Raw genomic sequence first — 25,646 nt, 5'->3', positions numbered from 1 at the left:
CGATGTACTCGTAATTACTGTCAACGTTGGGTTTCTTTTGTTGAACTATCTGCGATAAATTTGTTGTCATCCGAACAAGTAACAACGACCAATGCGACAAATCGCAAACATAAATGTGAAAATAAAATTGATTTTGAACTTTTTTTTTCACTATTAAGCAGATATATACAATCGACATACAAAGAACCAAGCTTAGAAGAAAAAGGTGGAGGTGTGGCGCGGTGCCCATAAAAACTGACCGACATTTTTCCAAAGCATGAAAAACGATTTGTTTTAATTTTTTAATTGTTACATAAGAATATCTTGTGAAACAAAAATCCTTGGATGAAAGTTAATTTCTACCACTTTGATCAGTGTATTATTGCTCTTTGGTTAGCTACAAAACGGGATATATCATAAATACGACAAATAAGAATATTTGAAAATGAAATGGCGCCAAAAATCATCATTAGATGTCGCTGTATGTGCACACATACAAATGTGAGACGGAATGATGTGTATATGTATTGTGACACATAGAACAAGAGTAAATTCATTTTATCTAAACACAGAGCATTGATTGAGCTATATATACATATAAATATAAGCGCATTAAATACACAACAAAATTTCAATCGATAAAATTGAACGTATAAGCGGTTTAATTGATACACACGGTTAATGTTACTTCAATTGCGCTTCATTTTGAATTTGTGACGTTATGAATTTGTTGATTGTAAAATTATCTCTCGTAAGTAGAAAAAAAAAATCACGCTGCAATTGAACATGAGCATTTATTGAATTGTCCCTTTTTTACAACTAATAATAAGAAAAAAGTTCGAAAAATGATAATTTTGCCATTCTTATGTCGCCATACAAATTGAATCAATGAAAACATTCACCGAAACAAGGCATAACTGTCAATGAAATTGTTTGTGCCGTACGCTTGCAATTAGATGCAAACACTCGAACGGCGACTACTACATACGCATATGACGTTGTCATTCGTGTCTTACTTATGAGTGTAAGCTAAATAATTGTGCATCTGTATTGTTATGGTTATGGTGATCAATTGTGTGTTGATATGAACATTCACACATCTCGTTCGTGTGTTTATACATATACGGTGTGACAAACTACTATAAATGCATTGCAATTGAAAAGTGAAATATTCTTGTTTGAAATGACGTTGTTAATTATTATCTGTCCTTTAATACTATAATTCCAACATACACACATTCGAACCGCATTTGTTTTGGAATCAGAGTGTAGACAAAATCGGTGCATTACTCACATAACTACAGATAGAAACAACACAACAACAAAAACTCAATATTTTCTTTAATTTACTTTTTTTATCGAATGATGTGTTACTTGTGACAGTACTATTTGCACTTATTAAATTTTTATTGTTATCGTTTGGACATTGCAATTGTTTTTCGTTTTTTCTTTTTGGTCTTTCAATTTCTCGTGCGGAAGCCAAAATCAGTAAATCTAATTATTGTGTGGTGAATTTGGAGAGAAAAACAGAAAAATAAACCGGAGCCAATTGTAAAATCGTTGTAAGCTATAAATAATTGATTATAAAGACAAAAGAAATATGGTATATATGGTATAGTGTGTATTTATTTTTCTCTGTTTTGAACAGTACAATTATGGAGGCTGTACCGAAAGTGCCAATGCTTCACTTTGATTTGAAGCAAACACAACAGAAATCATCATTTTCACGATTAAAACAGGTGAGTCAATGTATTTTGATTTCGACAATCATTCGAAATATTTCATTTGTCTGTTCTACAAAATCTAATTAACGCGTAATTGTGTATGTCTTCATAATATGAATTTGTTTTGAACACGGTGACGTCAAGTGCACTATGATTCATACAAAATAATCGAATGAAAAAACCTCGTAAGTTATTTCGAGATTTTTTTTTCATGCCAGTTTTGGAAATGATACAAAAAAATGTTCGACATTTTTTCCAGCTGCCACATTAAGATTTTAAATTGCTAAAAAAAATAATTCATTTCTTTTTTTTTGTTTCGTTCATTTTCAATTAAATAGTATATCGCTGAATATTATCAAGAGGATCCAGAGACATTTTCAAAAGAAATTTATGAATTGGAAACACTGAGAGCAGCCGCATACAATCCGTCGATTGATGAAACCGGCTATAATGTCATCAAACGATATTATTGTCAATTGCATTCGTTGCAAAATCGTTTTCCCATCGAAAACGATCGGAATTTGGTAAATTTTGTGTGGCGTGAAATTTATTCAAGCAATACAACACAATCGTCTGATATTCGTCATGATATGGGCATTGTACTTTATAACTATGGTGCAATACATACACAATTGGGAGCAGAAGCGAGCCGTTCAACCGAAGAAGATATGAAATTAGTGTGTACGCTGTTCCAACGGGCAGCTTGGGCCTTTGAAATGGTTCGTGAAAAATACCAAATGGCAACAACCAGTGATATGCATCCAGATATATTGCGATTTATGCAAAATATTTGTTTTGCTCAGGCACAAGAGTGCATTCTGGAGAAGAGTTTAATCGATAATCGAAAATCGATCATTGTGGCTAAAGTGGCATCACAAATTATTGAATACTATAATTCGGCATTTGCGTCTTTATCGTCGGGCGACGAAGAGGGTATGATTGGTGAAATTGTCGGTTCGAAACAGTTCAAAGAATGGCGTCAATACATTCAATTCAAAGTGGAGTACATGAGATGTATTTTATCGTTATATCAAGGCCAACATGCTGAGGAACAACAAAAAATGGGCGAACGTGTAACGTTATATCAAGCGGCCTGTGATCGATTGGATGATGCACGAAAGGCGGCCAAACATTTGGAAAATATGCCACAAGTGAATGAAACGCTTACATTTGTCATGGACGTTGTAGAAGCGAAACGAAAAGCGGCCAAAAATGAAAATGAATTTATTTATCACGAAGAAGTGCCTGAATTCAGTTCAATTGCGACAATTGCTGGCGCAAATTTGGTCAAAGGAATTCCATTTAATGTGGCCGATGCGGCCGGTGATGATATTTTCCATCGTTTGGTACCGATAAAAACACATGAGCAAAGCTCATTGTACAGCGAAGAAAAAACAAATATTTTGCGAAAAATTACGCAAAAGATCGAAGCTAAAGACAATGAATTAAATCAATTTATGGAATCATTGAATATTGATTCGTTGAGTTTTAATGCAAAAGAGGCGAAACTACCGCAATCGATCATCGATCGATGTGGAGCGATGAATGCACAGCCAACGGTTATCAATGATTTAAGACAAAATATGTCATCGTTAGCAGAGATATGTGTCGATGTCGAAAATTCATTACAAACCATTCAAGAAATGTTGAGCAAAGAGGAATTGTATGAAAAAGATTTCCAACAAACAATGGGCTATCGGCCCGGCAATCACTTCATTGAATTGAACCGGGAATTCATGAGATATCAAGAGGCACACAATAAAGCCGGTGATAGCAACGAGACATTGAGCAAAGCAATGAAAATGCATGTGAAAAATTTGGAAATGTTATCAAAACCATTGTCAGACTTACAAGCCGAAATTCCAACATGTTCGCTGGAATGCGATCCAAGAATATTGAACGAAACTCAAATGCTGTTGAATAAAGTGAATGAAATGCGTGTACAACGGGGCCAACTCTATGCGCAGCTGAGTGAAAACATTCAAAAAGACGACATCACCGCGCAATTGGTCGCATGGGGTGAAAACGATGTGGAAAAATTGTTTCGAAATGAATTGGCCAAACATGATCATTTGATAAATATCATCGAACAAAATCTTGTGGCACAAGAGAATATATTGAAAACATTCACCGATGCCTATGCAAAGTGTGCACATTTCATCAAAGCTGTTGCAGAAACAAAACATAAACGTGATATATTTTTTACATCGTTGATCGCATCGTATGACGTGTACGATGATTTGTTGGGAAAAAGTTTAAAAGGATTGGAATTTTATAAAAAACTACAGAGTAACATTCATCGATTATGTGCTCGTGTTCGCAGTGCACGTGATGTTCATGACGAAGAGCGACAACAACGCATTGATTCGTTGAATAAAAAGGCATTGCAATCGATGCAACATCCACAATTGCCACCACCATCAACAACGGTGGCCATTTCAACAGCAAACGTGCCCGTACCCACTTCAAATGTCGGTGAATATCCAAAACTGTCAAAACCAATCGATCATGATGCCATTGAAAACTATCGCAATGCTGCCATTCGGCCAACACCAATTGGTCAGGAGAATACCGGAATTCATGATATTAACCATTCGACGGCAGCGACAATTCCATATAATTATAATTATCCATCGACTGCAACAGCAACAGTCCCAACAATATCATCGAATTACACGCAATCAACGTCGCATGCATCAATGTACGTGCCGAGTTCAGTTCCATCGATGACATCAACCCATTCAAGTCAATCGAATGTCAATTTAAATCAACAAAACACGTATACAAGCCAAACGACTGCTTACTATAACCCACAATTATCTCAGTCAAATATGTATGCATCGGCCGGATACATAAATCCAATCTACAACAATTTATCGAACGCGGTTACATCGCCGAGTCAAACGAAACCAATTTATAGTGGTGAAAAATCACAGACAACTGTAAATGTAACGAGTGCCAGTGTATCTTCAATTGGTGGTGCATATGGAAATGTTGGCACTTATTCGTACGCAACGAATCCAAATGCAGCCACGTCAGCGTCGATTCAACCATACAACTACAATAGCATGATGACTGGTGCACAGAATGTGTCAAGCCAATTGCCCATTTCATCACAATCGTACTTGAATTATTCACAAAGTGATACAACAAATCAATCGAATTCTTACATGAACTCAACATACAGTGGCGGTGTGCAAGCACCCACTACGGTCACTTATCATTCTCAAACGCCGCAAACGAGCATTTATCAATCGGCTAATTCGTTGACAAATCCGAATTTGAGCCAACAACCACAGTCATATGCTGGCGTTTCTTACACTGACTACACAACACCAAACAACCAGGTGAATGCCTATCAAATACCGGCAAATAGTAATCAGTATTCACAGCAACAAAGTCAAACTCAGCAAGTGTCACAAAACTACTCGCATTCCAATACATCCAATGTTGGCCATTCAATGCAAGTGCCACAGCAAGTGGGCGCAGCATCAACCGCATACACCAACTATGTGCCTGGATATTCAACGCAATCGGGAACATTGCCAACAACAAATAATGCCCAATCCACATATCCAACTCGTGATGCATACGGTTACTACAATGCGCAGTATCCAATGCAAAATACACCAACGTCAAGTCAATATTACGGCATTGATGCAAACAATCAAAGTAATCAGTATCCAGTATCGAATATTGCTCCATCATATTCAACGACTGGTTATGGTGTCACACCGAATTCCAGTTACAGTGCAACGAATCAAACGAACGTTTACAACTATGGCGCAGTAAATCCAAATGCTGCAAATACCTATTCACAGCAAGCTCAAAATGTAACTCCGGCAGTATCTCATGTTCCAGCGCAGTTTTCAACACCGGCACCGGTTACAAATGCACCGGTGAATAGTAATGTTACTTCAAATGTGGCATCGAATCCAACCAATCCAACGACAGTGCCGCAAACGAAACCACAGCCGAGCAAGTCAAATAAATTTGATTTGTTAAGCGATTTAGACAACATTCCCATTCCTGCGCCAACACTTCAGCCGATTAAATCAACTGACAAACCATCACAACACGATTCCAAAATAGAATTAAATAAATCGGAAGAAAGGTAAATACTGAAGTCATAAACCAATGGAATTTAAATCCAATTTTAATAATAATTTGCTTGTTTTTAATTAGTAAAAAGATCGCAGATGATTCAACACCCACACCAATTGTGAAGGCAAATGAAGAGAAACCGCCCGTTGAGAAGAATGATTCGATTGAAAAAGCTTTGACTGAACTTTCTTTGGCCGAAGAAACGAGCGCCAAGTCAAACGTTGACACCGACACAAAATTCGATTTGAATTCAAATTTCGTTGAGTTGCTGGCATCAACAAGTTCAGCGCCAATTGTGTCCAATACGACCGCGGTCACTCCAGCTTCGGTGCCGCCAAGTTCAGCGAATATTGAAAATTTCTACAAAGAAGTTCAACGATATGAAAAAATTGTTAACGGTCTAACGACAAAAACATTGAACGGTACTACACCATTCTATTATTTAATCATTTGTTTCGATTCGTTTTCAATCATTCACTAATTATTTTTTTATTATTCGTTTGTTTTCTTTTGTGATCCGCCCCTAGGTACTACACCACTCGAAATCAAATGGAAAGAACTACATGATACACTGGAAAAAGATGCCGCCAAACGATCGGTTAGCAGATCGAAACTATTTCCGGAAAAAAATCGTGACATGCTTTCAGTTCCGTACGATCATTCTCGTGTTCTGTTGCCCACTGAAACAGATGACTATATTAATGCAGCTCACATTCGGGTATGTTTTTAATTCAAAATTTCGAATACTCCGACTTTCTATGCTGACTTTACTATCCTTATTTCAAATTATTACTTTCCGTGTGCATTTTCGTTCATTTGATTTATTTTGATTTTTTTCTGTTATGCTAAAGATTAAGATGGAAATGAAGTTGGTGAGTTTCTATAAATCGGGAAATTCCAAGTGTCATGAACTTTTTTTTCAATTTTCGATACAGAGTAAGAAATAAATCATCGAAAATTGAAAATGCAAAATAGATCTTTGTCAGAAAATTCAGCTCTAAACAATTTTTAGTCAATGAATTGGATTCAGTAATACAGTTGTATTTGTTTGGTTATAATTTCAATTTAAATCCGTTTAGGAGTCTTTTGCTTATTTTCTTTGAAGATTGTTTCCAAAACACGTTAAATAAAAAAAAAATTATATTCCCAATAATAATTTCCATAGGATCTTGGATCGCACTGTAACCACTTCATATTGGCCGATGCACCAAAATTTAATACCGTTAAAGATTTCTGGTGCATGATTTGGTCGCAGCAAGCATCGTACGTAGTATGCCTTAGTACGCCAGATGAAAGTGCCATTCTGCTATTTCCAAAGCAATTGAATACATCACAAAATTTTGGCGATTATTCAGTGACCGTTCTAACCGAACAACATCGACTGTACATCATCGAACGAACTATTCAAGTTACATCACCTGAATCGAATTCGACTAGAACCATCACCATTTTACAACCCAAACAATGGCCAACGAAAAAGTAAGTGAAAATGATTTAAAAATGGAAACAAATTACATATTAACTAAAAAAACAATTATTTCAGCTCGATATCAAATTTAATTGGAGTATCGCAGAATATAGTTGATACAGTGACGCCGAGAAACATGCAAAATAATCCGATGATTTTGAACTGTGCGACAAATTTGGAGCGTTCTAGTTTGGTTGCGCTGGCAATAACATGCATACTAGCTCTTGAAAGTGAAATGCCCATAATAATCAGTGAGTTTTTATCGATTGATCAACATGAATCAAAATGATTACCATTGTTTTTTTTTTGTTTTTTTTCTTCAGACGTGACTGACGTATGGTATCGCATTTGTTCACAACGCAAAAATATTTTAACTGATATGAATATTTTGCAACAATCGATGCAAATTGTGCTACAGTGTTGTCGAGAATTTATTAAAAAACGTAAACATATTCGATTGGAAATGAATGTATGCATTTAAATTGATTTGTTTTTTTTACTGAATAGGTTCACCGAAATCATTGGCGAACAACACACAAACCAATTACTATTTCATTGAGGAAGAAGAGCCACCGGTCAAGGATCCATTCAAAGACCTAGATCCATTGTGGAAATTAAAATAAAATTAAAAAAGATAGTTATGATTAGATTCAAAATGATAAAAAAATATAACGAATAAAATAGTGAACAAAATTTGTTAAAAATTAAAAAAAAAGGTTTTGGAGGAGATATGTCTAACCGAAATTTTTCTTTGGAAAGAAGTTTTCTCTTTTTAATGATCAAATGTATATTTTACAGCTCATTGCTGCTATTTATGTTATTGAAGAAATTATTAAAAATATAATCAAATGAAAATATTTCTTGAGATTTTATTTGAAAATTCTTTTTATTTTCATTGGCTCACATTTCTTCAAAGGATTCATCATCCTTCATCTGTATACGCTATTATAATTTTGCTGCAATTTTTTTTGAAAATGGATGGTTTTAATTAGAGAATGTAGGTAAGTGTGCAACATTTTGTTTCGAAGTGTGCCCACAAATACAATATTTTTCATAAAATGGACTCCTTTTTGGCCATACCCATAGTTTTGCCCGGGGTAACGCTTTTCTAAACCCAACATTTTATGTAAGATACCTTGGTCTTAAAAAGTGTACATTAAGGTAGGTTACAATTTACTATCTCTACCTGGCTCACTGTCATTACTCTCACGGATGACAACTTCATCCGTACCCGTACGGATGCGGATATATATTTTATCCGTATCCGTTAAACCAAGCTTGCGAATACGGATGAACTTTATGTCCGTGGGATGTGTATCCGTGAAAAATTCTTAATACGTCCGTCGCTATTTCTGTATTCACGGATAAAATATTTATCCGTATCCGTGAACAATTTTTTTATTACTTTTGTTCAACGTAAGTTTTGATGTAGTTCCAAATTTATTTTGCACTATGCGCATTAAAAAATTATAATCGGCTGATCCAGCTTACAATTTTGAAATGCACAAAAATCATTTTTCAACGTATTTAGGCCCTAGAGATTCAAGAACGACGGTTGTTCATAATAGTTAATTATAAGTAATAGTATTTCTATAGTAAAGAAATAATTTTGTACGTCGCGAATTCTATAAACGATATAATAGTTTTTTCTATCCGATCACACATTTTTATATTATAGACCTGGACTCACCGTTTGCACGGATTATGAAAATGAAAATTATAGTAAACACTTTTTACCAACGCGCGACAAATTTATTGATCGATGATAATTCACGACATGACAATAATCGGATCGATCACTGCAAACAGTATGCATTTGATTGATAAATTAAAAAATATTACATTATTCAGACATCTCAGTGGAGAAAATTTTTTGGGTGTCGTGACAAACGTATGCAATTCCTTTAGTACATAGACTAGTAACGAGTCTCTTAAACCGTCCAATTCTATTCTCAATGTTTACAGTTGAAAACAAACACCCCAGATTCGAAAACTACCCAGATTCAATGTAGTGTTACGTCCAACAGTTGGACTCCAACTATAACAGAAATGAAATATGTGACACGTTCTCGATCATCCATAAATATTTGAAGGCAGATATCCCAGTCAAATGGTACAAAAAACAAACCGGGTGGTATAGTACTGGTCATTGACCTACCCTGCAAGAGAAAAAACAAATTTTCGATTTGATTTAATTCAAATGAAGGGTTATTATTATTGGGTTAGTTATATTTTATTACTATACTCACGAATATTCGATTATATTTTTATGACAAAACTCAAAAAAAATGTTCTTTTCAGATTTTTTTTCATAGTCCAGATCCCGAATGCATCTTTGCCCTACGTTCAATATGAGATGGAACACTGCAATTGCACATTACACTTTGCACCAAGTGAATGTAAGAAATTCTTTTCAAATTACCGAAATAATTGCCAATCATATTTAATTCGAATTAATTTGATGAAAATCAAACAGATGAAAATCATTACTGCAATTACGAACAAATGTATTGCGGTTCATGACACCATAATTGCAACTCGCAAACATATTCAACATGATAAACCATGTCTTCCATCTTGTAGCGAAATGCACGTTGGATTGATTGGGTAATTGGTATATCGTCTCTTCCCTGTTGTTGTTGTTGTTGTTGTTGAATGTTGAAATTATAAATTTTTTTTACTCACTTGCAGAACGTATGAGAAGAAAAAGGCTCGTATTGCGGGCAAAACATCAATATCCATTCAAGTTCCAAATGAGCCAAGCGAATTTACGCGAGGGGTATCGTTCAAGGATCTTGACAAAGTCATCAAGATTGGTAGTATAGTTGGTCTATTTTTTGGTGCTTCATTTCTCAGTTTGGCTGAAGTACATACATTTGGATTTTACGCAAATTTAAAAAAAAATCTCCATTTTAAAATGATTTGCACTTAATTTGTCCAAAAGTCATTGTCGTTGACTTAAGTTAACTGAGAGTGATCGTAGTCGTAGTATGACTCAAATTAACATAAATTTTATGTGACTAAAGATGATTTAAGTTAACTTAAGGTGAACTAATTTATAGTCAATTTTATCATAAATAAATCGTCTGATAATCGACAAGTAGTTGACTGAATCTCGTACAAAATTTCCTTAGTCACACATTTTTTTTACACACGGGTAATGAATTTTAAGAAAACAAATTCCAATTGACAAAAGAGTTTGTCAAGTTTTTTTTTTTCTGAACAGCACATTCAAAAATATTTTACAGTTTTGAAATGGTTTTGTAAATTTAAAATCCCACATAATGATATAATAAAAGCATTTCTTAAATGAAATATCCTTTGGGTAATTTTTTTAAGAATTTAATTTACTGAAAATGGAAGGTTGAAAGAAAAAATTGTTTGATTTAATTTATGCAAAATCATCTATCACATCATACCAGCATATTTAATTCCAGAGAAAACAATCCTATTTGATGTGAATTTTGTGGATCAAAATATTATTCAAAATATCGGCTATTTTTAGGACCATCTACTAAAATTCCACAAGGCAGACGCATTCGGATTTATTTGTATAAATCAATCAGCATACACTCAAAGAGCTAGGAGGTGGAAAGTAATTCACCAAATTCAGTTCATTTTGGTCCATTATTACGCTCCGTATTGAATCTCTACATCTGAAGAAACGGTTAAATCTGTTAACGGTTTCTAGTTGTACACATATTGTATACTTATTTGAAATCTAGAAACGCACATTTATTTTTTTAAATTTCTACCTCAGCGTAATTTCACAGTACATCCAAATTTAACTGAAAATTGACCCGTCTTTTGTTGGCTTGACACTTCCAAAAAAACTTTTGTACACTTATTTAAGACCATTCATTTTAATAAATGTTGTCATAGTGTAATAATGAGTACACAGCCAGTTTTTTGTAATACGAGCATCATCAGTTTAGAAGCTGAAACTTACCTGAATATATGATCTGCGACGTAGTCGTCAATTTCATTAGGCAAGAGAAGATTTTTGTCTGGGAATAGAGTGAGCGATATCCTGAAAATCCATAGATCAGCAAAAATCGTTTTAAAGTTTTTCCGATTTACATTTCCATTGATTACGACGAATGACCGTGTTGGCATCGTTTAGCGAAATCAAAATAAGACAGAATCTGATGACGTTTTTACTAGTTCTCTTATGTCTATGTGGATTTTTTGTAAAAAAACAATTGAACAAATCGAGTATGACGCAACGTTTAAAATTTATTGCTACGAGTTGATGATCAACAAGTTGTGAATTGTATTTTGACAGCGAATTTTATATAAAGTATATTATTTACGTGTATATATAAACTCCGAACGGTTTTAGAACTTTGGTACGATCGTATTTTCAGTAACCTTTATCATTTTTCCACTTAACATACTATTATTTTAAATCACTTTTATTCATATTTACTTTTGTTTATTCCTGCGTTTGTCATTTTTCTTGCCATTCTCTCGGTCAGCTCTAGATCACGCCATATTTTATATGTAATAATTTATTTATAATTGCATATATATATATATGTTGGTTTTTTTTATTTAATTCATATTTTGAACTGTTGATCGAATCTCCCATGGAAATTAATCAAATGTACATAATATTGTTTCATCAACAGTCGATTGAACGAATTTCGATTTTTTTACGCAGACATATGGAGCCGGATAGACTGAACACTGCTTGAAGAAAATTAAAGATGCAGGTATGATTCAATGAATTGACGTTATTTGACGAAAAATTCGTGTGATACAATAAGCATGGCTCGTATGTTTGCTTCTAGCCTTTGTCAACTACTTTGTTTTTACTTTTCCTGCTATTTTTATGATTTAGTAAGACCGAGTAAGACGATGTAAATTCATTACGGTTTTGTTTTTATTTTATTATAATTGTTTCTTTTAAAATAACTTTATACATTTAAAGCAAACATGTTTTTTTTTAAATATTTTATTACAATTGTGGGAGGGGCATTCTAAAAGATTATATAGATCGCATTTGTTGCTGCTGTTGTTTATTTTTTTTCCCACGGACACAACGTCACGATTTATTGATGCGGCTTGAATGATCAGTTTTCTCCAATGAATGAATGCGATAAAAAATTACACACATTTGATTTTCCTTAAAACATGTTATCATATTCTCTTCATTTTGTTTCAATTTTTATCCATCTATATCAAATCATAAATAAATTCTATTCGGCCATAATTTTTTTTTAAATTTAACACATTTTTTTCGCAATAAAATACATATCGTTTAGGCAAATACAAATCTCATTTTGGTACATATTGTGTTCTTTACTCTTCTGCTGCTGCCGCTGCATTACCGATATTTATTTTACTCTTCATTTGTAGGCAAATTCCATTTTTTTTTACAAAAAAAAGGGTTTGTTTCTCTTGAATCACACTAGTGTTGAATTTCTTTTTGAGAGAAGGAAGACTTCAACCTCAACAGTTATCGCTATTATTAGCCAATCCCTATAATTTATTTTACAACCCTCTCTTCTATCGCCCATTTTGCTCTATTATATATGTTTTGGGCTTCTCTTGTTATTTTAATCAAATATCGCGGTTTTTTTCTTAATTTTTTACGTTCGAGTAGATTTGTTTGTTTGTTTTTAGAGTTGACATGCTAATACCGTTCAGCGGTTACCGAAGCTAGTTACATTCTAATCTAGATATTTAGTTCTTCTCTTTTTGTTTAATCAATACTATATCTATGAGCTTTGAGCAATCCATTTGGTCTGGTATGGTGTATTCTGGTCTAATTAGCATCACCGATTGGCCATTTTTTCACTTCGTTAAAAGTAAAGGTGCCAATTGATTTATTCGATTAAAAGATTTTCTCGTATCGAGATTCGCGGGATTAAACGATCTCAATTTCTGTGATCTCCGATGATATTAACTGCTAATTCGTCTTTTGATCTTCACCTGTTATTTCTGAAATGATCATGATAGAGAATAAAATACACTTTAAAAATCAGCCAAAACAATGCAATTCAATTTGTACAATCTCAATTTTTTGTCGATTTTTTTTTTATTTGAATCTTTGGCCATGACTTACGTTCTCTGAACTTTTCTAATTCCATAAAATGTCGCAATCGTAATTCTTCCTCTTCAATGTGTTGACGCTGAAGCAATAGTTGTAATCGTTGTCTACTTGTTGGCTCCAGTCGCATTGTACTCAGCATATTTCTCGTCACCTCCAAATTATGTTTGATTTCCTATGCAATGTGAAACGATACAATGACCGTTCATTTCAATCACAATTATTTTGGTTTGAAAATTATTGTTTTTACACTAACCGTTTTTTCATTTTGCGGTATCGTTGTGGTCATCATTTCAGATGGTGTACATACATTTGATGGCTGTGGCGCCGGTGGCTGAAGTGTCTGTGTAAATAATTGCTTATCCACTGGCAAAACTGAAAACATACAAAAATGCATTATTCAATTTGTATTCGATGCATAGAATAGTGATTTGAAATATATACCTTGCGGTTGAGAAACCGGCTGATAGCTCATCGTTCCCATGTCGATATTGTGCTGAATTGTATGACTTTGATTTTGACTATAACTATATCAATAGAATAAAAAGAAATCAATTTTAAAATATTGTTATTCCACGTTTGGACTCTTGTGAACTTACTTAATTTGTTGCGGTTGTTGCGGTTGCTGCTGCTGCTGTTGTTGCTGTTGTTGCTGTTGTTGCTGCTGCTGCTGTTGTTGTTGCATTTGAGTGGGTTCTGGAACATAAGAAACTGGTGCCGGTTGTGGCTGTGGCTGTGGCTGTGGTGTTGATATCATTTGGGCCGTCATTGGAATCGCTTGAGGCGCCATCGAAGGCATTGTTGGTGGTTGCGCTTGCATTACCTGTTGATTTATTATGTGTGACTGTTCCAATGTTGTATATTGACTTTGTGCTGGCGGCTGTTGTTGAATTGATTGGGACTGAACATAATTTTGAGCTTGCATTACTGGTTGCTCATGCGACGGTTGACTGAATGTTTGTTGCATTTGTGGCATTGGAAACTCGGACAATGGCATTTGATGGTGAGAAGCTTGTGGCTGTGGCGTTAGTACCGTTTGCTGCTGCTGTTGCTGTGGCGTTGGTTGCTATGAGAAAAAAAAAATGATTAGATTTCACGCTTCTTTGATTCTTTAACGTAACATTGGACATTTTATTTCATTTTGTCAGCTCACCATTGGTTCATGTTTATCTGGTGAATTTTCGACCGGCGATTGAATGCTCTGCGTAACCATTTCATGTGTAACTGGCGTTGATTTTTGATCAGGCGAGACATTTTCTAATAGAACGTCGCCGCCATGAATAATATTTGGTAATTTAACCGTTTTCTCCTCTTCTTTAACATGTGACACTTGAAAGCGTGAAATTTTTCGCACTTTCGGTGGATTTTGATCGGGAATTCGATTATCTGTCTCATTTCTTGTGATGACTTGATTTACATTTGCATTTGTCATCATTTCGATTTGTGGTTCGGTCGGATTTGAACCAATGATTGCATTTGTCATTGCACTCGATTGGGTTGATAGTTCAGACACATTTTCAAGCGTATCTGGCCATTGATTAATATGCTGACCGCCGCTTTGAAGTTGTAAATTACTTGAAAGCTCCTGAAACATGTATTTTATTTAGTGAAAGTGTTTTATTTTTAATTGGCGTTAGACTTAACGTACCTGTTGAGTGGGGAGCTTTACAGCTTCTGAATATGTTAGAGTATTTGGTTGTTGGGGCAACTGCTGTTGCATCACATTCGTCATTGGTGGAGTTTCCGTAACTAAAAATTTACACAAATATTTTATTTGATTCGGATTATTTGGTTTGTCAAAAATTTAATTAGCTTGTCGATCTATATACCTGATTCCATATTTTGGAACGTTGGCGGCATATACTCTCCGGTCGGTGTTGAAACAACCGATGTACTTTGCTGACCCTGATTCACTTGATGTGACATCATTTGATGGATCATTTGTTGATTTGCTTGTTCTGAAAATATACATACAAACGATTGATTGATAAAGATTTCGATTGAAAATTCAGTTAAATTGTGGTTTCTTACGTGCAGGTTGCAAAGCTGAAATCAAGTCCAATGGCTGTAAATTCAATGTGGGCGAATTCACAACTTGTTGATTGTACTCGGGTGGTGAAGTTATGGTTGATGTTGCCACACTATCTGGCGCTGAATACTGTTGGTGTTGGTGTTGTTGATGCTGCTGTGGAATTGAATCTTCGTTATTTCTCTCCATAAAAATTAAAATGTGCGAATGCATACCTGAATCACTTGATTCGAATCAATATATTGATTCGATTGCATAATGTTTCCATTGTACATATCCATGTGCATTGGTTGATTTACATACGCTCCTTGCATTCTGTGCAATACAAAAAGAAAATATAATTATCAATTTATTTAGAAACTTAAAGAATTTTAATAGAAATTGTCTTAATTTGAAAACACTTACATATCTTGTGGATTATCTATGCCACCAGGCATATAATTCACCATGTTTATTTGTTCTGTGAATAGAAAAATGCTGTAAAAAATGTTGCTCAAACAAAAAAAAAATTAAAATTGAAGAGTTCACATACCGTCGACCATTTGTTGATTGCCACCACTCATTTCGGGTGAAAGTTGTGATGAGCTGCCATCATTTTCCGATAAAAATTTGGTCATCATATGAACATGTGTAATATTTTCCAATTCAATTTTCAACTGTTCCAATGTATTAATGTGATCCGGTCCGAGCGGTTTCTTCAATTGTTGCTGAATGAATTCTTTGGTTTCCATTGCATTCGATTGTGATATAATATCGGTTGGATTTATGAATGGTGCACCTTCCGGTTGAACTGCCTCAATGAATTCGGCAATTTTTCCACTCAATTGCGTTGGTACATTCAATACATTTGACGCATTCATATAAGGTTGTTCGTTTGAATTTGTATTGATCACCTGTTTGGACATATCAATTATAGTTTGTTGATTCATATCAGCGGGTGGTTGTAATTGTTGTTGTTGTTGTTGTTGTTGCTGATGTTGCTGATGTTGCTGATGTTGCTGATGTTGCTGTTGCTGTTGCTGTTGTGTTTGTAATTGATCACCACTTGAAATCGATTGTTGAACTTGTTGAGTTTGTTGTGGTATTTGATGCACATCGCCAGCTGTTGGCTGACCCATTGTGGGTGGCGGTGATTTAAGTGGCTCCTCAACACATATGCTTTGCACACTCTTTTCATTTGCTACCGTTAAAATTGCTGGACTCACTAAGAATCGAGATATCTTTCGAACGGGTTGCACTTTTGTTGGCGAAGCGGCCTCTAAATCTTTTTGCGGTTCAGAAGTATTGGGTGCTGTCGACGATGTTGCAGGTGTCGTCACAATATTTTCGACTGGAGCGGCTGGCATCATATGTTGATGCTGTACTACCTCATTTTTTGGTGTTCCAATATCAGAAAAACTAGTCACTTGTTCCGTCATTTGAAGCGGTGCAAAAACATTTTCGGAAGTATCTATAATGTGGGAAACTTCCTTTAGCTTTTGTTCTAGTGTTGAATTAGCTGCAAGCGTTATTGATTCTTTGGCATCATTAAATTGAGTCATTGTTTGCGCTGCCTCAAACGAACTCGGTATATCACTGAAAATGACAACAGGTTTGTTTCATTTTGAATTTTGTCCCAATCATTCACATTTTCCGAATACAAATTTGTATTTCGATCCCTTTTTGGATCCTTACCTAATATTTTGAAACATCGAAATTGTTGGTGGCGATGATGTTGTTGACGATGAAATCGTATTCTCTGGAGTATAATCGGACATTGTCGTACATTCAGAGGCCGTGCTTGTCTTTCGCGATAGCTCGTGGCCACCACTCATTTGTTGATGTTCGGAATGATTTATCTGAATAAATTTTACATATTATATTTCAGTTAATGTTTGTTTAAAAAAAAAACTAACCGATTGTGCTCCATTATTTACATCATCTGGAATATTCTTAATTACATCAGAAACAACCTCATTGTTGTTATTATTGTTGATTATACTATTATTATTGTTATTATTTGTGCTGAAATAGAGAAAAGACAAATATGAAAAGTGATTGAAGGGATACATGAAAAGCGACTTGGAATCTCAAAGTATTTATGTACATATGTTTCTCAATACCTGTTTGGACTTGAAGTGTTTTGAATGCCTTGTAGTGGTTGCATACTGTAAATTGTTGGATCGAACATTTTCGATAAAGATGATGTTTCATCCTTCTGTAAATGGAAATGATGCCAAAAAATAAATAAAAGAAAACACGATTAATTAGAAAAGTTGAATGAAACCGACAACATAATCGATTGATATTGTACGTGCAACTGCATCAGAATTTTAAAAAAATGCCCAATGCAGTAATCAGATAAAAGCATACATACAAACAAAAAACAAAACTAACTGAATTTACAACAATAACAACAAAAAAAGTACATTTAATCGATCTGCAAATGGAAATTTAACCAGTCACACTACACATTTCTCTTAGGAAAGAGTTCCCTTGCCGAATGCATAAGCTCTTGTCATATCGTTCGAAATAATTCGTTGTGCGTGTGTAGAGCAATTATCTATGCTCGAATCAATCTAATTCATTGAATTCTAGTTCGTTGCTATATCTATTTTATCTCTAAATGGATGTTCCTGATTACTATTGAGTACTCCTGTCGATAGTTGACTTTTCACTTCTATTTTCACACTTTTTTTATGTGCTTTCGACTCGAAACTTTCGTGAGATAAAGATAGGGAGACAGAGAGAAATGCTCTATTTGCAAAACAAAAAAGAAATATATTGATAAAAAAATTGAACTAAAACTAGATAAAAAGTGTCATAAACCCGACACAAATTAAAATCAAATGACTAGAAAATAATAAGAAACCAAAAGTATAAATGCAACAACATGGTCACTATTTCCATTTGCAGGATAGAAAAAAAAACAAAACCAAAAATCAAAATTCATTTCGTAAAATGAGAATTGTGAAAATGCATGTGTTTGTGTTGACTTTGAAGGGAAACTTACTGATCGATGTCTTTGATGCGTTCTAAAAGCTGTTCGCTGTCTTGTTAAAGACGCATGTCTCACCTAGATGATTTGATTCCGGCAGAAGTAGTTTTGTATTTTTTGTTTGTTTTTTTTTTACGAATGATAATAGTAAGTTTTGAATGCGTGCAAGTTAAGAATATATATATATATTTTAGAGTTTATGTTTAGATTTGGAGTATATAAAAAAATAATGAGAGTAATTCAAAATAATATGAAAGCAAATGAATATGGTTTGAAAAAAAGTCAAGTAAATAATAAAACGAAAACGATTTTTTAACGATCGCCATTTTCCATTTCTTCAAACAAATTGATCGTATTAATCGTTTTTCTTTCTCGTTGCTTTGTATAATCAAAATATGATGCAATGAAATGAACAGAGTTTAAATGGATAAATGTCTCATTGGTTTCGTTTTATAGATTAGTAGCTGAGCGAAATAAAATCACAATAATATCGATTTATTTCGAATTCCAATCGAATGAAGGAACACAATCAAGACCACAGAAAAAAAAACCAATTTGCTCGACACGAATAGAATATTGATTTTATACCAACCTTTTCGAGGCCGCTTCCAGTTCGGCGATGAGTTGTTTGCGGCACCGGTATTTGGTTTGGATTCAATTTGAGTTGCCGCACAATATCCTTTACCTGAGGGGAGAATCACAAAAGAAAAGAATACAATTAATTTAAAATAATCGACAAATAATCGAAAAAGAATCAACAATAAAAAGCAATATCCTTTACCATATCGGCAAACACATTTCTTTGGCTCGCTGACAACAATTCCTTGGATATCTATTGAAGAACGAATGAAATTTATAAATACTGGAAATTACTGTTGAACAAAATGGGCATCATTCCCATTCGATAGATTAACTAAAAAATGTAAATAAATCATTTACCAAATCATTTGCCACATCAATTGGATTAACGTCGCTAATATCAAATTTGAATTTAATGGTTTTTAATTTGCTCTCCATAGAGCAATCGACTAATGTTCCATTTTGAACGCTTAATATCACTAGTTTGGGTATACGTTCCGAAGATTTGTTTGATCGTCGGGTTTTGCCTTCGCCACTTTGAGCCGGTTTTGGGTTTGACGCTGAATTTGTGTTGCTTCCGTTATTACTTGCAACGGGCACTTGTGGCTGTTGTTGTTGGGATTGGTCTTGTTCTGATGGTTGTGTTTGTTGCATCGATTGTATTTGTTGAGGCACTATTCCTGCTGCTTGTGATTGAATTTGAACGGATGCCGTTGGATAATTTTGCGCCGCTTGATTCAATGACGGCGTCTGAACGATATTTTGTTGGACTTGCGATTGTAATATGGCCTGTTCGTTGGAAGTTGATGATTGACTAATTTGTTGATGCATAACTTGTGCTAGTTCTTGTGATGAAACTGATGAAGATGTATCGGTATTGATGGCATGCGCTTCAATCTCATTCGGATCTTTCATTTGATTCATCATCAAATTGGCCGATGATGGTGCATTCGCATCGTACATCATCGATGGAACGGTGACTGTGGCATGCTCAATTGGTATGGCTGAGTGATCGGTTTGAGTTGTCTGATAGGTGATTAATGTTGGGTCTGGCACTTCATTGAGTTGTTGTGGTTGTTGTTGTTGTGGTTGCTGTGGTTGCTGTGGTGGTTGATGCTGTTGAATTTGCTGATGAACTTGTTGAGCATGTTGTGCCTGTTTCTGTTGTTGAAGCTGTTGCTGCTGTTGTTGAATTTGTTGTTGCTGTTGCTGGATTTGTTGTTGTTGCAGTTGAATTTGTTGTTGTTGCTGTTGAATTTGTTGTTGTTGCTGCTGTTGATGCCACATTTCGACTTCATTCGGTGATACAAGATTCTGTTGTACAAGATGTTGATTATCTTGGTTAATCATTTGTTGATTGCCAATTAGTGCATTTACTTCGGTTGCCGAGCTCACATTAATGCACATTGGCTGCTGCTGCTGCTGCTGCTGCTGCTGTTGTTGTTGTTGTGGCGGTTCCATTTGCACTGTCTGTTGAAGTGGTTGATTTTGATTGGATCTCATTGACTCGTCGATCATTCGATTTTCACCTTCAATATGTGCATTGTTTGCCGTTTCGTTACGTAAAATTAGCAAATCAGGTTCTACACCAGAGTATTGCACTTGCTGAACTTGTTGCATTACTTTATCCGATTCTTTGGGAATGCTGTCGATATCTGGTAGATTTGTGACCAGCATATTCTGATCGTAGCTAACACCAGTCGATTGTGATTTCTGTTGTACAATGGATGCATCATCCAGACTTGATTGTTGTACCAATCCGCTGTCATTCGATTCGATGTTGCCGCGCTTTTTACCTAATTCCAATATATCGGTTGCGTTTATCACTACACCCGGGATATATTCTTCATCATCCTCCTCTTCGATTTCATCCGATTCCTCTTCATCGTCGTCTTCTTCATTGATTTCGGCAGCCTTTTGAAAGGCTAACATTTGTTGGGCGCGCAATGCTTTCGATCTCAAATGCGATTTTTGGCCATCGACCTGCTTTTGTGCCATCAATTCACGTCGTTGCTTAATCAATGCGGCCACTTGTACTTTAATCAATTTGGCCACCGCTTTTGAGTCTTCTTCATTGATAATATTCGATTTGAACATTTCGCTGGCCAAATCGTCCGCATTATCGGTCGTTATATCGAATTCAAATTGAATGGCCTCATTTTCTTTGTGCTTTGATGTTCGCTTCTTTGGATCCATTAAACGTAAACGAAACTCAATATTATTGCAAGCTGTGCTGAGTAAAAATTGTTGCTTTGTAATTGGTTCGAGTTTAATGCCCAAATCTTCACAGAAAAAGTCCGAATTCAATAAATCCAAACAACTGGGCCGATCCTCTTTTCGCAATTTTGTACAACGATCGATAATATCTTTTACTTCGGGATTTTCAATCTTTTCAAAGCTCACCGGTTTTATGCCGCACACAACTTTTTTATAAATTTGAGCCGGACCCGCGCATTCATTGTATGGATATTCAGATGTGGCCATCTCTAACATGCACATTCCGAATGCATACACATCAACCGCTTCGTCATAACTTTCTTCGTACATTTCCGGTGCCATGAATTCCGGCGTACCAATTACCGATTTTGCAAAACTACGATTTTTCAATGTGGCCAAACCTAAATCACCGATTTTAATGCTACCGGTTGTACCGGTTATGAAAATATTATCACATTTTAAGTCACGATGTATGATGGACGGCGATCGTGTGTGTAAAAAGTATAAACCTTTTAAAATTTGACGACACCATGATTTCAGTACTTTGGGTGTGATCTTTTTGAAGCGTCGCAAATACGATTTTAATGTACCCGACAACATGAGCTCCGTTACTAAAACGATATTTTTCTTTTTGCCATTTGCCACTTCCCAATAATTATAAAATCGCACAATATTTGGATGCTGTAATTTTTTCAACATTTCGGCCTCCTCGCGAAATCGTTGCCGTTCCGCTTTGTTCACCTTTTTATCGAGCAACTCACACCAGGCAACCGCAACACCGGTTTGCGTATCCAAGCCTCGATATACAGTCTTAAATGAACCACGGCCAACCTCTTTGTCATACTTAAAAAATCGACCGCAAGGCGACACGCCGACCGGCTCTTCATCGTCTTCCGTGTATTCGGGCTCTTGTTGCAATTGATGTTGATCTTGTGGCAAATCGAATTGCAGATATTTATCATCTGATGGAATAAATTGTGCTTCCAATATTTCAGTCTCTGTACTCAACAATTCAATGTTGTCATCCAAATTTCGTGGATATTCCGTTTCGATGGTATCCGATTCGATGAAATTTTTCGAATACAATAAATTATTTGTCGTCGCATCTAAACTTTTTCGAATAAAACGACGATGTAAATTGAAGCGTTGTGTTTCATCTGGTGCTGGTAATAATGCATTATTATCCGTTGGTATTAACGCATCATTTGTGGTTTCTGAAACGAATTACAAGTTATAATGAATAATTCAAATTACCAGATAAAACAAAAATGCAAACTCACCTGTAGCAACTATTGCATCTTGACTTCCGGCCACTGAACTAGTTTTGGCTTTATCACTGGACAAAATCACCTCTTCCAATTGATCTGTTGACTGACTAACTATTGGCTGTTCATCCATATCTAACCTATTTTCATCTAATGAATTTTCATTTGCATTGCTAGTGCTCGCATCACGATCACTGGAAACTAAATTATCATTATCACCACCGTTATTTAATGCTAAGTTTGTCGAAACATCTGAGACCCCATCGTCTGACTGCAAAGAAGAAAAACCAACATTTAATTTAACATTTTGTTTTTTTTTCTCCGAAAATTTCACAGAGTTTTTGAAATGGTGTATTCATCGGAATTTCGATGCAACTACAGGAATTCGAGACCTTCAAAAACTCTGATCGAGCAGACTTAGATCTTTGTTTCGCGGAGGTGTCCGTAGCCTACCGTTTTAGTGTCATTTTCGTTGGATATCTCATTTGTGCTGTTTTTTAATGTTGCCACTGTGTCCGCATCTGGAGGCTCATTTGTTGCTGATGAACCTTGTGTTTCATCAAGTTCACGAGCCTCCTCACATACACTGCCTTCACTGCAACTGAGTTGTTGTTTTCGCATGACACGTTTTCCGGCGATTCCACTACTACTATTATTGCTACCTAAGGTGAGAATCACAAAAGAAAAGAATAGAATTAATTTAAAATAATCGACAAATAATCGATAATATTATAGCTACCGCTCGAATTATTTCGACTGGTTGATTTCATAGCAGGTAAATCACTAGCCGTACTACTGCTGGCACGAACACCGGAAAATTCCCGGGCCAAATGACTTAGAAATGAACCCGTTTTCGATAAGTTTTGCAAATGATTATTATCACCAATTTGTGGCTGCTGATTTTCAGCTGAACCTGCGTTTTTATGACTCAATGTTTTGTTCACAGATTTTTGATTTTGTTGCTATAACAGTGGCACGTACCAAATTAAGAACAAAAAGAAAGAAAAAGAATTTAATTCGAAAATCGGCGGTTAAATTTAAAAATGAGCGTTTACCTGTTGTTGATTCAACTGTGTTGAATTCGAACGTATGGCATTCGATGCTGTTTTCATCAATTGTGAAGTAATCGGTGCGCAAACAGTTCCAGTCTTTCGTTCACGTTGGTGTTGATGATTTAGCTGCGTTGCTGAGGCACCCGATGACAATTCTCCTTTTCTATAAAGAACAACGAAAAAAGTGAAAAAGAAAACGTCAATAAAATAAAAATTGACTCATATCAAGATCAATGTTAACCATCATCAGGCGGTAAGAATGTGAAATTATTTGAAAATAAGATTCACGTCAATAAGAAGTCTGTATAATCCAGTGTATTTATTATTATAAATAAAATATTTTGACCAATACACTTATATAGTTTCTCTATAATAATTCAACACGAACTGTATTACGTAGATGTACTGAGCTATACAGTTTTCTTATGTTATTTTTTTTATAAACGTCAATTTTATTTTTATTAGGATGTGTATGTACTTTGACAGATGATTTCTATGTGTGCAGATGGAGCGCCAGTTGCTGCGTTTGTACAAATAAGTTAGAGACAAAAACAAAGAAAATTTCAATTGATATGTGAATTTAGTCGTAAATTAAACACAAACTTCTTTTTTTATTTCCGATTGCACATATGTCCCATGCAAGCGTGACCAAACATTTATTTGTAGGTATATGTTCATTTCATTTTTGGTCAATTTTTTATTTGTGATTTGTGACTGTGATGACAATTTTCATTTTTGAAGTTTGTGCTTACCTTTTTCTCCCGACTCAAGTGACTTTGATGAGGATAAAGTGTTGCTTATAAAAATTGAGTCTTCGTCTACTTGTGGATTATTGACGTTAGTTTTTGTTGTAAGATTTTTTGTCTGAAGCGACGGCGATTTGAGTGTTCCTTGGGCACGAGCTGTTTTTGCATTGCAAATATCGCAGTATTTTGCGAAAGATTCTTGATGTCGTGGACTGTGTTGTGCATTAAATTAATGTGTGTGTATTGATTTTAAAACACACAAAATCGTCAGAAAAAAGGCAGAAAATGAAATCAATTAAATCAACAGCGATACATTTATTTTAACTATGAAGCGTGAAGCGGATAAGCGGATATTTTTGTTTTGTTCTCATGAAGAAGAAGAAGAAGAAGAAAAGTTTTGAACTGGATTTTGACGCGACCGAGTGAAAGAAGATAAAAAAAATTAAGTGAATAAACGTACCTTGTATGGCTATTGTTATCTAAACGTTGATTAACTGATTGCTTTTTATTCGTGACTCGTTTGCGCCGCATTATTGCAGCTACCGTTGTTTTTGTACCGAAATATGATTAACGAACGGCGAAAATTTACGTTCGGAAAATACTATTTCTTCTCTTTCTCTCTCTATTCGCTTTTCCCTTTTGATTGAACGAAAAACAAAAATGACAAACACACACACACACACCGAGATACGACGGAAAAATCACAAACGAATATCATAAAAACAAACGGAACCAGAAAAGTTAAAAGAAAAAATAAAATGAAAACAAGGAAAAGAAGGATGGGTTCGCGGCGATTTAAGGACTGGAAAAAACGATGTTAATATTTTGTTTTAAAAGTTCAAATGTCCATAAAAATTTGTCCTCATTTTAAATGGCCGTGTGCGTATGCACGCCGTATCACTTGCGATTTAAGTTTTCACTATTCGATTCTGCGATATTAAAAACACTTCATTCACTTGTGAGTTGTTACTGAATGAATAAGTGTGAAGAGTCGAACAAAAAAAAAGCACAACTATCAGTGATATATATCGTGCATTCTATGCACAACAACAATAATGACTTCTTCTTCTTTCTTCGAATTGGGTGTGCATTCGTACACGAAATTGTCTCTATTGCATTCACCGATGAGTTTAAAACGATACATTTATCTTGCTCGCACACTTTTGCATCGATACAAAATCGAAGTTTTTCACTTCTATCACTGTGTGTGCTTGTTTATTTGACACATTCGAAATGCGCATTCCACAGATGAAAAAAAAAAAATAACGAAACATGCAGCGCCATCACATCAACACATTTCCGAATCATAATTGCATTTTTGACACTGACATATGTCAGAATATTGAGGAAAACGGATGAAATTGAAAAAAAGAGACCACAATCAATGACAACGACTGTAAAAAAATCACTGATTTGGTTAACCACACCATTTCAATGGGCTATTCGATACA

General features: G+C 35.1%; 2 protein-coding genes across 6 annotated transcripts; one reads left to right on the top strand and one right to left on the bottom strand.

The window, feature by feature from the left end:
• Positions 1–712: 712 nt before the first annotated feature.
• LOC116340085 (tyrosine-protein phosphatase non-receptor type 23) lies at positions 713–8,140 on the top strand. 2 transcript variants are annotated; one of them, XM_031766298.1, is made up of 11 exons: positions 713–730; positions 1,459–1,541; positions 1,628–1,718; positions 2,042–5,817; positions 5,889–6,229; positions 6,335–6,525; positions 6,659–6,679; positions 6,973–7,286; positions 7,351–7,526; positions 7,599–7,718; positions 7,783–8,140. In XM_031766298.1, the coding sequence occupies exons 3-11, from the start codon at positions 1,635–1,637 to the stop codon at positions 7,896–7,898; spliced, it is 5,139 nt and encodes a 1,712-aa protein (XP_031622158.1). In that variant the 5' UTR covers positions 713–730; positions 1,459–1,541; positions 1,628–1,634; the 3' UTR covers positions 7,899–8,140. The 2 variants fall into 2 exon arrangements, with proteins under 2 accessions (XP_031622158.1, XP_031622159.1); XM_031766299.1 differs by lacking the exons at positions 713–730; positions 6,659–6,679 and having other exon boundaries at positions 1,121–1,541.
• Positions 8,141–11,486: 3,346 nt separating this feature from the next.
• Positions 11,487–25,375, bottom strand: LOC116340267. 4 transcript variants are annotated; one of them, XM_031766671.1, is made up of 25 exons: positions 24,656–25,373; positions 24,202–24,407; positions 23,453–23,612; positions 23,137–23,359; positions 22,851–23,059; positions 22,413–22,668; positions 19,276–22,346; positions 19,118–19,168; positions 18,929–19,021; positions 18,352–18,414; positions 17,462–17,556; positions 17,255–17,363; positions 17,034–17,197; positions 15,892–16,934; positions 15,765–15,819; positions 15,575–15,674; positions 15,362–15,515; positions 15,160–15,288; positions 14,979–15,079; positions 14,484–14,915; positions 13,930–14,396; positions 13,775–13,857; positions 13,587–13,705; positions 13,346–13,505; positions 11,487–13,221 (listed from the first exon to the last, which is right to left on the bottom strand). In XM_031766671.1, exons 3-25 carry the CDS (start codon positions 23,507–23,509, stop codon positions 13,190–13,192), a joined length of 7,266 nt encoding a protein of 2,421 aa, XP_031622531.1. In that variant the 5' UTR covers positions 23,510–23,612; positions 24,202–24,407; positions 24,656–25,373; the 3' UTR covers positions 11,487–13,189. The 4 variants fall into 4 exon arrangements, with proteins under 4 accessions (XP_031622531.1, XP_031622528.1, XP_031622529.1 ...); XM_031766668.1 differs by lacking the exon at positions 24,202–24,407 and having other exon boundaries at positions 24,656–25,375; XM_031766669.1 differs by lacking the exon at positions 24,202–24,407 and having other exon boundaries at positions 15,362–15,512; positions 24,656–25,375.
• Positions 25,376–25,646: the final 271 nt, after the last annotated feature.

Source organism: Contarinia nasturtii, unplaced genomic scaffold, assembly GCF_009176525.2.
Source record: "Contarinia nasturtii isolate CC-2019 unplaced genomic scaffold, AAFC_CNas_1.1 Cnas_scaffold_630, whole genome shotgun sequence".
In the NCBI taxonomy this organism is placed as follows: Eukaryota; Metazoa; Arthropoda; class Insecta; order Diptera; family Cecidomyiidae; genus Contarinia; species Contarinia nasturtii.
The sequence above is the reverse complement of the archived record's forward strand: the minus strand, read 5'-3'. Positions and strand labels throughout refer to the sequence as shown.

Coding starts and splice junctions, on each gene's coding strand:
- LOC116340085 (XM_031766298.1), top strand. CDS start 1,635: ATGGAGGCTGTACCGAAAGTGCCAATGCTTCACTTTGATTTGAAGCAA. Junction 7,287..7,350: donor AAACAATGGCCAACGAAAAA/GTAAGTGAAAAT, acceptor CAATTATTTCAG/CTCGATATCAAATTTAATTG. Junction 7,719..7,782: donor TCGAGAATTTATTAAAAAAC/GTAAACATATTC, acceptor TTTACTGAATAG/GTTCACCGAAATCATTGGCG.
- LOC116340267 (XM_031766668.1), bottom strand. CDS start 24,726: ATGCGGCGCAAACGAGTCACGAATAAAAAGCAATCAGTTAATCAACGT. Junction 17,557..18,351: donor CGCATCAAAGACATCGATCA/GTAAGTTTCCCT, acceptor TTCCATTTACAG/AAGGATGAAACATCATCTTT. Junction 13,222..13,345: donor ATTAGAAAAGTTCAGAGAAC/GTAAGTCATGGC, acceptor TGATCATTTCAG/AAATAACAGGTGAAGATCAA.